Here is a 12589-nt window from a genome sequence, read left to right on the forward strand (position 1 = left end):
GTGTGGTCTCACACTGGGCTTCTGCAGTGTGGACATCTGTCCTGGGCTGGTGGTTGAAATTCCTGCTGTCGTCAGTGGAGATGAGCAGCCTCCTCCACTGGCACTGGCCATCTTCCCGAGGTAGAAAGCCAAAACTGTCAGATGAAATGTGCTCCAGAAAAGCTGGTTCCTCTACACTGAGCAGACCGAGTCTAGTTGACTGGGTCGGTGGCCATGTCAAAAAGGAGCCGAGAGCAATCTCGATGGAGATGTTTTCTTCGGTTTGGCTTTCCTTGCCCAGTACAGGGGGCAGGTCCTGTGGGGTTGGGGAGCTTTCCCCCTGGTTCAGCTGCCGGAGCCCAGTAGCTGAGGCCATGCTCCCCCCCAGGTGGGCTTCAGTGCTGGCATGGAGCACCTTGCTGGGGTGAGGCTGGAGGTCTCCTCTGCATGTCGTGGCTGAGGGAAGGTAACGAACGGCGTGCCTCGGAAAAGAGCTAACTGTGCCTGACTGCCCCATTTCACTGCAAGCTCACATAAACCTTTCATGACATTGAAGAGAGCATCCTGGATACCTCGTCTTCTGGAAACAAACTCACATGCTTTATGCTTTATTTCCACTTTCCCTTTTTAGGCTAAATCTTCCTGTATGTGCACTTAAACAGTAGGAAATGTCTTTAGATTTCTCCAGTTCTGCCTGCTTCAAAGCATTTTAGCCAACGCTTTAATTAAAAAGAGAAGCAAGAACGGCTCTGAAGTCCAGCTGTTTCTGTAGGTGCGCAGGAGAGCCCTCCAAATGACCTCTTTTCAGTTCCTCAGCATATGGATGTGTCTGTTCTCTAGATTTTCTGCTTCTCTGCCCGTTTCCTGTGCAGGTCACCTGGATGTCCCCTCACATTAGGGGAATTTCCCGGGACAGACTTGCGTTGGGTATCTTTGCAGGTGGTGGTGCCCAGCACCGCCATGCCCTGCGTCCATGTGATTTCTGAAGAGGATCCCAGAGACCCAGTGCTTTCCCCGACTCTGGCTTCTCTTGTTAACTGGGCTGGCAGCTCGTGCTCTAGCACGGGTCAGTCCTGAAGTAAATTCCTTTCTATTTTATTTAAGTATAAAAAGAGGAAAGCCTTCTCTTGGTGCTTTTCTGTAACAAGCCAGTCGCTTTTTGCTTTGGGTTGTAGATTGCCTGCTGGAGCTTGATGACGCTTCAGAGATTTATTGAGCTGCAGCTGCCTTAATAAAACCTTCACCTTTCCCCAGATCTCCAAGCCTATACTTCCCATAAATTATGCAGGATTACAGAAGGACTTTATGGAAAAGTCCTCACATTTCTTTTCAGGCTTGAGTCAGTTCCCATCCATAATATCTGTTGCCAGCTTCCTTCTCCATCACCCGAAGCCCAGAACTTCAACCTCTTGCTAACGCTAATAGGCTCACCTTTTGGCTACAGTTCAGCAGCTGGTTTGCCCAGGGTTCGCTTCCATTGGTCATGCTCTGAGCTGTGTGGAAGAAGGTCCTTCAAGAAACTGCCTGCTTATCCTCCAGGCTGAATATTGGAGCAGATAAAGAAATAAAGAATAGTTATCTGTTGGTATGAATATGCAAAATGTAGACAGTTATTCTGTGGGAGGGCTTCTGTTCATCACCTGCAGAGACCCCGCATATTGCCTCTCTCCTGCATGGAGCTTGCAGTGCTCTCAGAGCACCCTCCCACCCGCATTTTCAAACTGTAGGTCCAGAGGGGCCATGTATTTTTGATGAAGTGGCACAACCTTTTCTTTCTCACCCATTCCTTTATGCTTTTGGCAGAGGGAGCCTTTGAGATTTTTGGGGTGCTTTCCCATCCTTCTTTCCTTCGGCACAGAGATGATCTTCAAGAGCTGTTCTCAGGCAGCATCCACATGACTGCTGACTTCACGTGCCCCCTTGGCATTTTAACCCAGCTAGCAGGTTTCAGGTTCAGACCTGAAAGTTTGCTACAAATTTATTCTGCTTTTCTGCGTTCCCTCATATATAGTTCGCAGCTCCACCCACCCAGCTATGCAGCAACCGTGTAGGCATGCATATATATGCATACGTGGATAATACTCCGGAAACCTCTTTGCCTGCTTTTGCCCAGATTGCTGCTTCTGCAGCAGTAGCCACCTTGCCTCTGTCTTTGATTTTTATCAGCGCTGTTGTACAGGTTATTTTGCCGACTTACTTTCAGAGCTTTTCAAAGGGTGCCGATGCGTTGCCAGGTATAAGTGCAAGTACAGTATTACTCCAGAGAGCTGCAGCACTCTGTTTTAGAAGTTATGAGAAGAGTCTATTATCTTGGGTTAGCAACTGGGAATTGAGATAATCAAGTAATCAGCATAATGGCTCTGGAATTATCACAAAAAGCAGTCTCCCCTCTCTCCCACTTCTCCAGTTTACTGCTAGTGAGTTACTGGTTTAATCCCAGTTCAGCAATGCTGAATTTTGTCATGAACCCTTGTGGATTTTAACCTTCCCCACAGTAGTCCTAGTCCAAATGGGTTGCGTTGCCCTCTGGGCATCTCTCCTGCAGTTCCTGGCACAGCTCCCAGACATAGTGCATTAGAGGAGATTTGGGGGGGCCAGTGGTGCCGGTGGGATAACAGTGGGCAAGAGGCTTGTCTCAATGTGTCAGCTCTCAGGCTGGCATTCAGACAGCTCAGGAGAAAAGCCATTATGTCAACTGGCTGAAAGCACATCAAATCCCAAAGGTAATTAGCTGGCTATGAAGGCATTTGTAGTGCAATTTGTGTAGGTGCAAGTTTGGGAGTGGGGGGACACGGCCACGGGCATGGAGCTTTGCCGGATGGAAAGCATCTCTGACATTCACATCCCTGCAGGTGAGCAGGGTGTTTCTAAGCAAATTGCCTGAAGTCTTTTAGGATTTCGCCCCTTACAGAGCAGCCCTGCATGTACACAGGGGACTGCCGAGGAGGAAACAAGACCAGTTTCAGCTCCTGAGCACCTGCAGGAGCCCTGCGTGAACAGTGAGGATTTACCAAAAGCCATGCTAACCGCTCCAGCACCGTAGGCATTTGTTGGCTGTTTATTTGATGAGTAGTAGGATTTGAAAAATATTTTGTATTTATTTCAAAAGCTAAATAGAGATAACTGCATTCAGAGAGTGCTCCGCTGGGCAGGACGATGAGGAGGTGGAGGGTATGACCTGAAACACAAAAAGGAAATCGAATCTCCTGATTTCTCCTGATAGAACATTTAGAGTCTATGTCTGGATTAGCTCAGGTCCTCTTAAATAATGGAGTAGCGTCAAATTTGGAGCATTTGACAGTATACTCCGTCAGTTTTGGATTTGATAGCTCCTTATTATGTGAAGAAGGAATCAAAGATACTGTCCATCCCTTTTTTCTTGCCTTCCTACCTTGCAGACACTGTTTGTGAGACATGCTGGGAAAAAACAAGAGCAAGAGAGGAAGGATAATATATTTCATTTCAGAATGGAGATTTATAAAGCCTCCTGTCTCTGCTTATCATCTAATTAGATTGGTAGCATTTCCCCATTTTAATGAAGCTGTAAAAATGGGAATATGTTGTTCTCCTTTGAGGAGGTAAAATTAAAAGATCTGGAAGATGTAGAAATATTGAGATATGGTCCTAAACTACACGTGTGTTGTAATAACGTATAAACGATGAAGTATTCTATGTACATGCTGGGGAAAGTTCATGCTACACCACAGTCCAATGTCACCTTTTTCTCTGCTTCAGGAACCCCAGTTTGGTTCTACATGCAAATTGCACCTATAAGAAATGAGCACGAAAAAGTGGTTTTGTTCCTGTGCACTTTTAAGGATATCACTTTGTTCAAACAACCAATTGAAGATGATTCAACAAAAGGTAAATATGAAATACACTATTATTTTTTGTAAATGATGAAGTACATGCTTGAGCTCAGTCCTGCACCAGGGACGTGTCATGCCTGTGATCTGTGTCTTGAATTCAGGAAATGTTTTGTGGCCTGTCAGAGTTTGAATGCCACTCTCCTAAATTATTGCTTAAAAATAAAGGATAAATCACCATGAGTGGAAATTCCCTAACTGCATTTTGCCAGAGTCACGAGCCTTCCTTTCTCGTTGTAGTTTCACTACTTCTTCACTACAGCTGGCATTTGCTAAAAATTACATAGTTTTGAGTCATTTTAATGCTGTGTTGTTTTGGAAGACCTTTCTCCTAAGGGACTGGTATCTTTTTTTCAGAAAAAAAAAAAAATTTCAGCTCCTTTGAGCCGAGATGTTGATATTTCTTCTCTTTCTCACTCTTGGAGATGAACTGCAAAAGAAACAGCCCACTTGGGTCCTTTATTACTGGCCAGCAATGTTGACTGCATGGCAGTGGACATTGTTATTTAACAGCTGCTGGTGATGGTGTTTGTTGAGATGTGCCGTGCTCTCGTCTCCTAACAACCCATGGCCAGACCCGCAGCCTCGCACGAGAGAGAATTGCCGGGGAAAGGTGCAGCGGATCCAGCAGCATCCTCTGCTCTGGTGATAAGACCTGCGTGTCTTGTGCCAGGTTCACATCTGTATTGCTTTGGGTAAAATAATGCACACTTACATAAAGAAGGGCATTTATGCTACAGCATCTACATCCCGTCTTCTCTTGGAAGTTGCCTTCTGATGATTAATTCCTTGCTATATTTTTCTCTTCACGCTTGGAGAAGGCTTGATTTCTCACTGAGAGCCATGTGTGCTCTAAGCCATCTTCTTTAGAATAAACTTGGTGTCATTTGAATGCAAAGAGGATTTAAACTAATTTCTTATGATCTAGATAACACTTATTATATGTGTTTGGATAACTGAAAAGTAGACTTATAAAGGCAGACTTAAAATAAAACGAAAGGCCTCTCTTTGGGCTAACACCAAATATGAGAATTTTTTTGCCTAGAGAGTATTATCTGTGAAGTTGTAAGATCCTGATACAGGAATACCTTCTCAGCCATCATAAGCTTTACTGCTTCTACAGTTTAGTTAGCAACCTGCAAATGTTCCTTTGTTTCACTTTCAGCTCCATAACGTGGAATTCTTCTGCCTGGAAATAATCAGAAATTTTTAGGATAAATGCCAGTTAATTGAAAGGACTTTAATTGTAGAGGTCTGAAGGCTTGGGACTGGCTCCTTGCTGCAGTGTATATAATATGTAGTCGGAGCTCATCAAGGAAAAAGCCAGTCTTTGCAAGGATCATCTTGTAGGATTTCTTATTTGATGCTTTCTGGGGGGACTGAGATGCATCTCACATGGAACCAGCCCCACAAACCCCTGCCTTTCACCAGCTCTGCCCTACTTTCTGCAGTACATAGTTGTACTGAGGAGTGTGGGGCTGCAGCAGGTCGGGGAAAATATATTGAAGGTGGCTTCCGAATGCAGAAATGATGAACGTTGCCTCCTTTGGATTCTCAGCCTGGGAGATTCATACTCTGCTGCCTTCCCTGGGCAGGCAGGGATGTGCTGGGGGGAGGCTGAGCTCTTCCCCTCCCCATCTCGTGGCTGAGGAGGAGCAGAATCCACCCGGCATCCATTCTAGGAACAATATATGTTCCTATGGGAAAGAGCAATAGCTGCGAAGTGCGTAACTTGTGTACTGCTGTTCTCCAGTGAAGGGTACCATTAGTTAAAATGCCAGGCATTAACTACGAACATTGCAAAATATTGTCGTCAGCAGCCAGAGAGGTTTGACTGCATGTTTAAAGAGCACTTACTTCTGTCAAAGTCATACTTTAAAAAAAAAAAAACAAACCAGAACAAAACACCGCAGAAGGCAGTACAGCCACATCTCTCAAGCGCCTTTAAGGCGTATGATTGGAGTCTTAAGAATTTGCTCAGGGTGCTTTGATTAGAGCATTGATTAACATTGATCAATAATGTCCAACAAGCTCCATAATTACAAACCATTGACCTGATTTTTTCTTCTCCTTTTGCAGAAGTTAGAGCTTGTCTTTTCTATTCTTCATATTAAAAAAATCACATTCAAATATTTGCACCATTTCACTACGAGGGTAGGAAAGCGGCACTGTTGCATTACCCTCTGTGTCTCAGCTGGGCGGCTCTGCGGGATCCCACAGCACTGGGATCACAGTGTTGTTTTGTCAGACGTAGCGCTAGGAGAGATGCATAATTCATTGTCCTTGCAGATAACATTACAATGTGTTTAGAAGCTGTCAGGACACTTTCTTTTTGAATTATGTGATTGGTAAACATATACATTACGATTTAGTGGAGAGTTTTTAAACTTTTGTAAAAAGCATTTCAGTGAAATACTGCTGTTGAGTGCTGGGATTTGTCATTGAAAGGGCTATTTTTTTTTCTTTTTAAAAGAAAGATTTTTCTTCAGAAATTCTGCCAGGACCGTGCAATACATAATACATAAGTAACCATGGTGCAGATGAGTTACTGTCTGTTACTTATGGGAGCAGTAAATTTGAGATAAAAAATTCAACAGAAATAAAATATTGATGCCATTATGCAATAATCTCTCCATACCAATATATTCTGCACTGTTCGAAGGTATGTTGCTTTGTTGTGAAGCTTCAGTATATCACACTCCTACGAGGTACAAGGATTTGGTATTTAAATCACAACAACGGGTGTATCTACACTGCAGGGTGTCTGTGTGTCCTGGCTCCTGGAAATAAAAGGTTGGGTTTGCCAGATCTGCTTGTGGTGGCTGCAGCGCGGTCGGCATCTCCCGTAGACCTTGCAAGGGAACAGCAGTTTTGGGGAACAGAGAGCGGTGCCCCGGTGCTGAGGATGCAGAACTGCGCAGAAGCGTTGAGGAGCTTGTCGTACTTGTGAAAACAGGGCATACAAATAAAAGAAAATAGTTGTCTTACTACAAAGCACATCATTGCAACGGAGAGGAGGGAGTTTTTGCTCAATATAGGCTCAAAACCATGCTTGTTTCCAGGCTCAGTGCAAAAAATATAGTTGACATCGCGGGGACTAGCCCCGTGTGAGCGAGGGGAATTAGAGAAGTCCGGGGCACTGCGGCAGATGGTGTGTCTCTCTGCTTACCTGCGTGCTCCCCCTTTGCTGTGTGTTAATGCTGTCAGAAAGGAGAAGGAGGAGAGGGGAGAGGGGGCTTTGCTTGCAGGAGGGAGTAAAAGTAATGAAAAATTTTCCCGGGTCACCCAGGAGACTCTGAATTTGTTGCAATCCAGAAAGCTGTTGGAACTTACTGGACTGAAAGCAAGACTGGAGAAAAGGGATATTTAAAAGCTACCTTCCTCTAATAAAACATAGTGGCAGAGATCAAAACCCTTGTTTTCTGAGAGGGTACAGGCAGTTCGACACTAAAGATTTGACTGACTTGTTTTCTTGTTACCCATGCTGGTACCTATTATCTCTGGGTGATGTGTGGGAGACCTATGATGTATAGCAATGTAACAGTGACCAAAAAGTACTGTTGTATCCTTGTAAATGGAAAATTACTGAAAAAGTGTCTAACCATGCAAAAGTGTAAAAAAACCAACCAACCAACCAAACAAACAAAACAAAAACCCCAACAACAAACGCCAGCATCTCAAGTAGAAGCAGTGAAGATAACGGAAGGAAACATCAGCCACCTGGTTGACGTGTTCACTCCTGGATGAAGATGCCACCAGCAGTTGTGCAGGTCTGGAGGGTAGGGAGAACACCTCCCGTTGACTTGGTTTATGGTTCGTAGTGCCCCAGCTCCTGAGCTGGTGGCTGGATGAGCTGTGGATGGTGGCAGTGTGGAAGAAGAGGTGTGAGAATTAGTGACTGGGTAGGAGATGTCACAGGAGATGATGGCTGCACTTGGTGGTCACTGGAACAATGCCTTATTTTCTGGTGAAGGAGCTGTGCTGTGTTTGTCTGGTCTCTCTTTCTTTCCTTCTCCTGTTCCTCTTTGGTAATATGAACATTTGTCTGATCTGGATTCCGTACCAAGCAATAGGTCCTACCTGTGGTGGTGGAGGGCCAGATCTCCAGGTGTCTTGGATGAATGCCTTACACAGCAGAGGTGGAAGGCCATCACAAGCATATGAAAGATCGTATTATGTATTTTCTTCCAGAGAATAAAACCCAAAGAATCTTCTTTTTTATGTTTGTACCATTGTAGGGTCACAGTTGGATGCTTTTATAAGCGTGCTGTGCTTTTATTCTGTCTTTACCCAATCGCCTTTTAAAAACATCTGAAAGCTTTCAGTCCCTCCAGAGACACACAGTGGTAATAATCTTATGTTTATTTGTCAGAAAAAAATGAAGCCATTTTTCTGGGCATTAACTATTAGAAGGGCAAATGGGGCCACTTAAAATGTTAACAACATTTGAAGCCAGGAGTGCTGTAGTTTATATTGAACTGAAAATTTAAGGGTAGAAAAAAAGACTGGCATTTTTGGGGTAATAGTGGAGTCTCACCTAGTTGTGCAATGGCTTTATTTCCTTTGTTATCATCAGTGAAGAAAAAACGTGGTGTCTAGGTAAACTTGGTAGTTTTTTCAGCTAGTATTCTCACTGGTTGTCTTAAGTCTTTTCTGAGTGAAATATCAGTCTTGTCATGTGCTGGAAGTGATTGGGAAGTTCTGGTGAATACTGATGGGATGCTGAATTGGGATGCAAAGCTGTGTTAATGAGGGCCCTACGACTCGGGACTGTGTGCTGTTAACAGATGGGATCAGGAGATGGCACAGCGGTATCCTGAAGTTTTTTTTGGTTTTTTTGTTTTTTGTTTTTTTTTTTATTTGATACAGCCAGACTTTGATAATCAAGACTGTCTGGGACAATGCTGTAATGCTTCCAGTGATATAACTCTTTATGGTTATATAACTCTATATAATGATACAACTCTATCTTGGAGTGTGACAGGGCTATAAAAAGTGTAGTAGTTGCAGAAATACGCACTTATGCTTGCTAATCCTTGCTAAGCCTATAATTCTGACCTTTTTTATCTTTAATAAGTGCAAGTTATTAAGCATATATAACTAGTTGCACATGGGAACTTTTTTCCTTGAGGGGTATCAATCCTGGTGATAATAGAAGAAGTGGGTGGAGGGATTAGAGCATGAAAATGAGGTTTCTACCTTTAGCTGAAGCGCAGTGTACCCTGTTGAATATATCACCTTGACAGTAATCCATAACAGTAATTTAATAGGTCATAATTTGGATATCCTTACCATGTTTTTATTGCACTTTTCCATGGCTGTAATAACAAGGGTCTTGGTGCTATAGAGACCCACTTGTTCTGGTGCTGTTTCTTACTGCTCTGATCTGCAGAGTTTCACTCCCCAGTGCCTTCAGGCGCCAAGGAGATCTCCTCCACCTCGCCATTCTGCCCTGGGTCTAGAGTGCAGCATCCAGGGACACCTGGGCCTTGAGAAAGGACTTTGTGGGGGATGACAAGAGAACTGATCATTTGCCAGGACACCAGGCAGGCTTCCAGTGTCAAGAGTAGACAACTCAGAGGAACGATGCTAAGATATAGTCTCTTGGTATTTGAAACCATCCATTTTGGATAGGCACAGCTTGCTAGTAACCAGGAAGACCTTCCGAGGTTGCTTTGCTCCGGTTCCTGCAGGATAAGCATCCTCGTCATTGTCTTCAGTGACGTGCTGGTGGCACTTTTAGCAGACACTGCAAAGGCTGAACAGTCACAAAGAGGTCGTTGTTTCCTCGCTCCTAGGGGGGACACTCCCAGGCCTTATTTCTGCCCCCCTCCTTTCTTACTTTGCTGCCATCAGTGACCCACCACGATGAAGACCAGATAATTTCCATATCCATAGCTGTTTAGTTTCCTTCACAGAAATCAAGTACTTTTCTGAATCTGGTATTGCCTTTTGAGGCCTTTCTGTGCTCCATCAACAACCGACAATGCACATTAACTGTCTGTAAATTTCTAGAAGTTTAATGTGCAATGAAAAAGAAATCCCATTGAAATAAAATCTAAGCCTGTGAGAGACTGAATTAAACTGGAAGCTGATCTTTAGAGCAGTAACTGTTTGTAGATGGATACACTTTCTATGTAGAAAGCTGAACACTCATAAGCCATATATTAAATAATAAGTATAAATTTAGAGAGTTAGAGAGTTTAAGAGTTTAATCTGTATATCACAGGCCATTACATTTCACTAAGTTACTCCTCTGCTGAACCCATGAACTTGTGTTTAACTAAACCATCCCCTCTAGACAAACATCCGGCATTGATTTAGAAGTCTGAAGAGGCTGAGGATCCACCGCATTCCTTCATGTTTTTCTTGCTTTTTCATTACACTAATTGCTTTTAAAAAAGCATCATGTTTAAATTAACCTGGCTTCAGCTTCTTGCAGTGGCATCTTCTTATGCATTTTTTTCCACTGTACTAAAAAAGTCCCATTAAGTCATTTACACATATAATCAAGTCATCGCTCCACCTTCTTTTGATTAAGTAAATGAGTTGAGCTCCTTAAAGCTCTGTCTAGCCTGAATTTGGAGGTCTGGTCATGGCAGATACAGACATTTTAGCTGCAATTTAATCCAGCTCATTGGCAGCAGTAGGGATGAAGCTGTGGTGACACAGATTTCAGCCTCCCAGGTCCCAAATAAGTTTCTGCAGCCATTATTGTAGCCAGGCGGGTTCACAGCTAACTCCTCAATATTGCCCGTTGCTCAGCCTCTCCAAGCCTACTGTTGTCTATCCAAGGAATAGGTGACTTTTTGCCAAAGCAAACCACATGCTGAATTGCTCATCTACTAAGACCTCTGGATGTTTTTCAGAACTGTTCTTTGCTAGGGACGTTTTCCCCTCCCATGCTGGAGGTACAATTTGCATTGCTTTTGCCTAGGTATCTGATTTCCATTTAAAACACATTTTAATGGCACACGCCCAGTTATCAAGCACATCATCCTGCGTGACTGTCCTCACTACTGTTTAACATTCCTCTAATCTTCCTGTCATCTGGGTATTTTATCAGTCATTTTATAACGGCTTTCAAACCATGAAGAAAAGCGCTGAGTAGAAGGGGACCTGTCCACTGGGGTCCAGAAGGCTCTCAGGAGTAATTTTTTACTACTTTCCACTACTCCTTGTTTGATATCTGCCAGGTAGCAAGTTCTTCATCCATTTAACCTGTAATTAACTGAACTGTGTAGTCTCAATATTGTGTCAAGAGTGTCACACAGTGTCAATTCAGTGAAGATTACCATACGAGAGGATTTGGCCAACGTGTGGCTCTCGGGTGATTCAAATGCAGCACCAGGATGAGGTGATGTTACGGGATGAGCACTGTGGCTGTGCTGATTTGGGAGCTCTTGGGTCCTTGGCTGCAGGCGGGAGCAAACCAGGGGCAGCTGCTGAGATTGTCAAGTCAATGGTCCACGTTGCTGCCCAGTCCAGCCCCAGCAAGGGAGCACTGGTACGGGGAGCTGCCCTGGCTCCTGCCTCTCTGGTGTGTGTCATACGTATGCTGAGGCTCCGGCTGGCCGTTGCATTTGGCTTGCAGCTTGTTCTGTCAAGGCATTTGGCTGTCTTCCTGAACCAAATTTATACTCTTATCAAATAATGAAATTAACATTGTGGGGCATTTTACATCATTCCGTTTTGACAGCCATTCATTGTGTTCCTTTTGTTTTCTTTTTTATTAAACATATTCAAACTCAGGTCGCCTTTTCTCTCATTTGGCCTGGCACTGAGATCAAGCTAAGGAACCTGTAATTACTCGGCTCCGCCTGTTTGCCCTTTCTGCATATGGGTGCAGAAAGCCTTTTGGTTGTACTCTGGGAGTTCTTTAAAAACGTCATTGTTACTGTAATAAGTCTAGCCACAGAAGGATTTGTCCCATATGTCTTTAGCTTTCCATGTCCATTCTGATAAGCCATAATTTCTCATTCAGATACTTACTTGTTCTCTCTTTCTTCCCATCCCTGTGTGCTTTATTGCATACTGCTCTTTCATTTCTAGCAGCTGCCTTCCTTTTGACCTTGAGCCTTTGGCTGGTGTAGTCCTTTTCTTTGACCATTGAATGGTACCATTTTGCTATCTGACAAACTCCTAAAAGCCAGTTGACTGACATTTACAGTACTTAGTCTCCCCCCCCCCCCCCGATTTGTACTTGTTTTTATATACTTACGGGAAATAAGTTCTTGGTGGCCCTATGTGTGTGTGAAAATTTTACCTTTAGTTGCAGAAACATGAAATTTAAGTTGTGCACTGTAAATTTACAGCTACGTCATTACAGCTACGTCAGAATTAAATTTAAAAATACATGGTATACCAAATGTAGTCTACTGGTGTATAAACCTTAGCACTTTTCATCAGTAGATCTCAAAATGGCTTGCAAAGTAGGTCATTAGCATTGTCTTCATTTTAAGGAGAAACTGAAGCTCAGAGAGGTAAAGTGATACGCCCAAGATTACTCGGTGATTCTTCATCCATTTTGAGCTCCCCAGGAGTTGCAGTGGGTGGATGGTAACTGGGAATACAACACTGAGCAAGAACAGAGGTCGGATGTAAAAATTATCCCAAGAGTGCAGTACATCATCAGACTGTGGAATGCACAGAATTTCAAATTGGGAAATTTATCCTAATATTTTGAATTATATTTGAATAGACTCTGTGGTTCTTCAGTCCATAAATATTTTTACTGCATCATG

At 43.5% G+C, this 12589-nt stretch overlaps 1 protein-coding gene across 1 annotated transcript in view; it reads left to right on the forward strand.

The window, feature by feature from the left end:
• The window catches only part of KCNH5 (potassium voltage-gated channel subfamily H member 5), a 162973-nt gene that overhangs the window by 21679 nt on the left and 128705 nt on the right, over positions 1–12589 (forward strand). Inside the window, exon 4 of the mRNA XM_075503785.1 lies at positions 3715–3843. Within this exon, the coding sequence (XP_075359900.1) occupies positions 3715–3843 (129 nt within the window). The remainder of the gene's footprint in view (positions 1–3714; positions 3844–12589) is intronic.

The sequence above is a fragment of the Mycteria americana genome, chromosome 5, assembly GCF_035582795.1.
Source record: "Mycteria americana isolate JAX WOST 10 ecotype Jacksonville Zoo and Gardens chromosome 5, USCA_MyAme_1.0, whole genome shotgun sequence".
Taxonomy (NCBI): Eukaryota; Metazoa; Chordata; class Aves; order Ciconiiformes; family Ciconiidae; genus Mycteria; species Mycteria americana.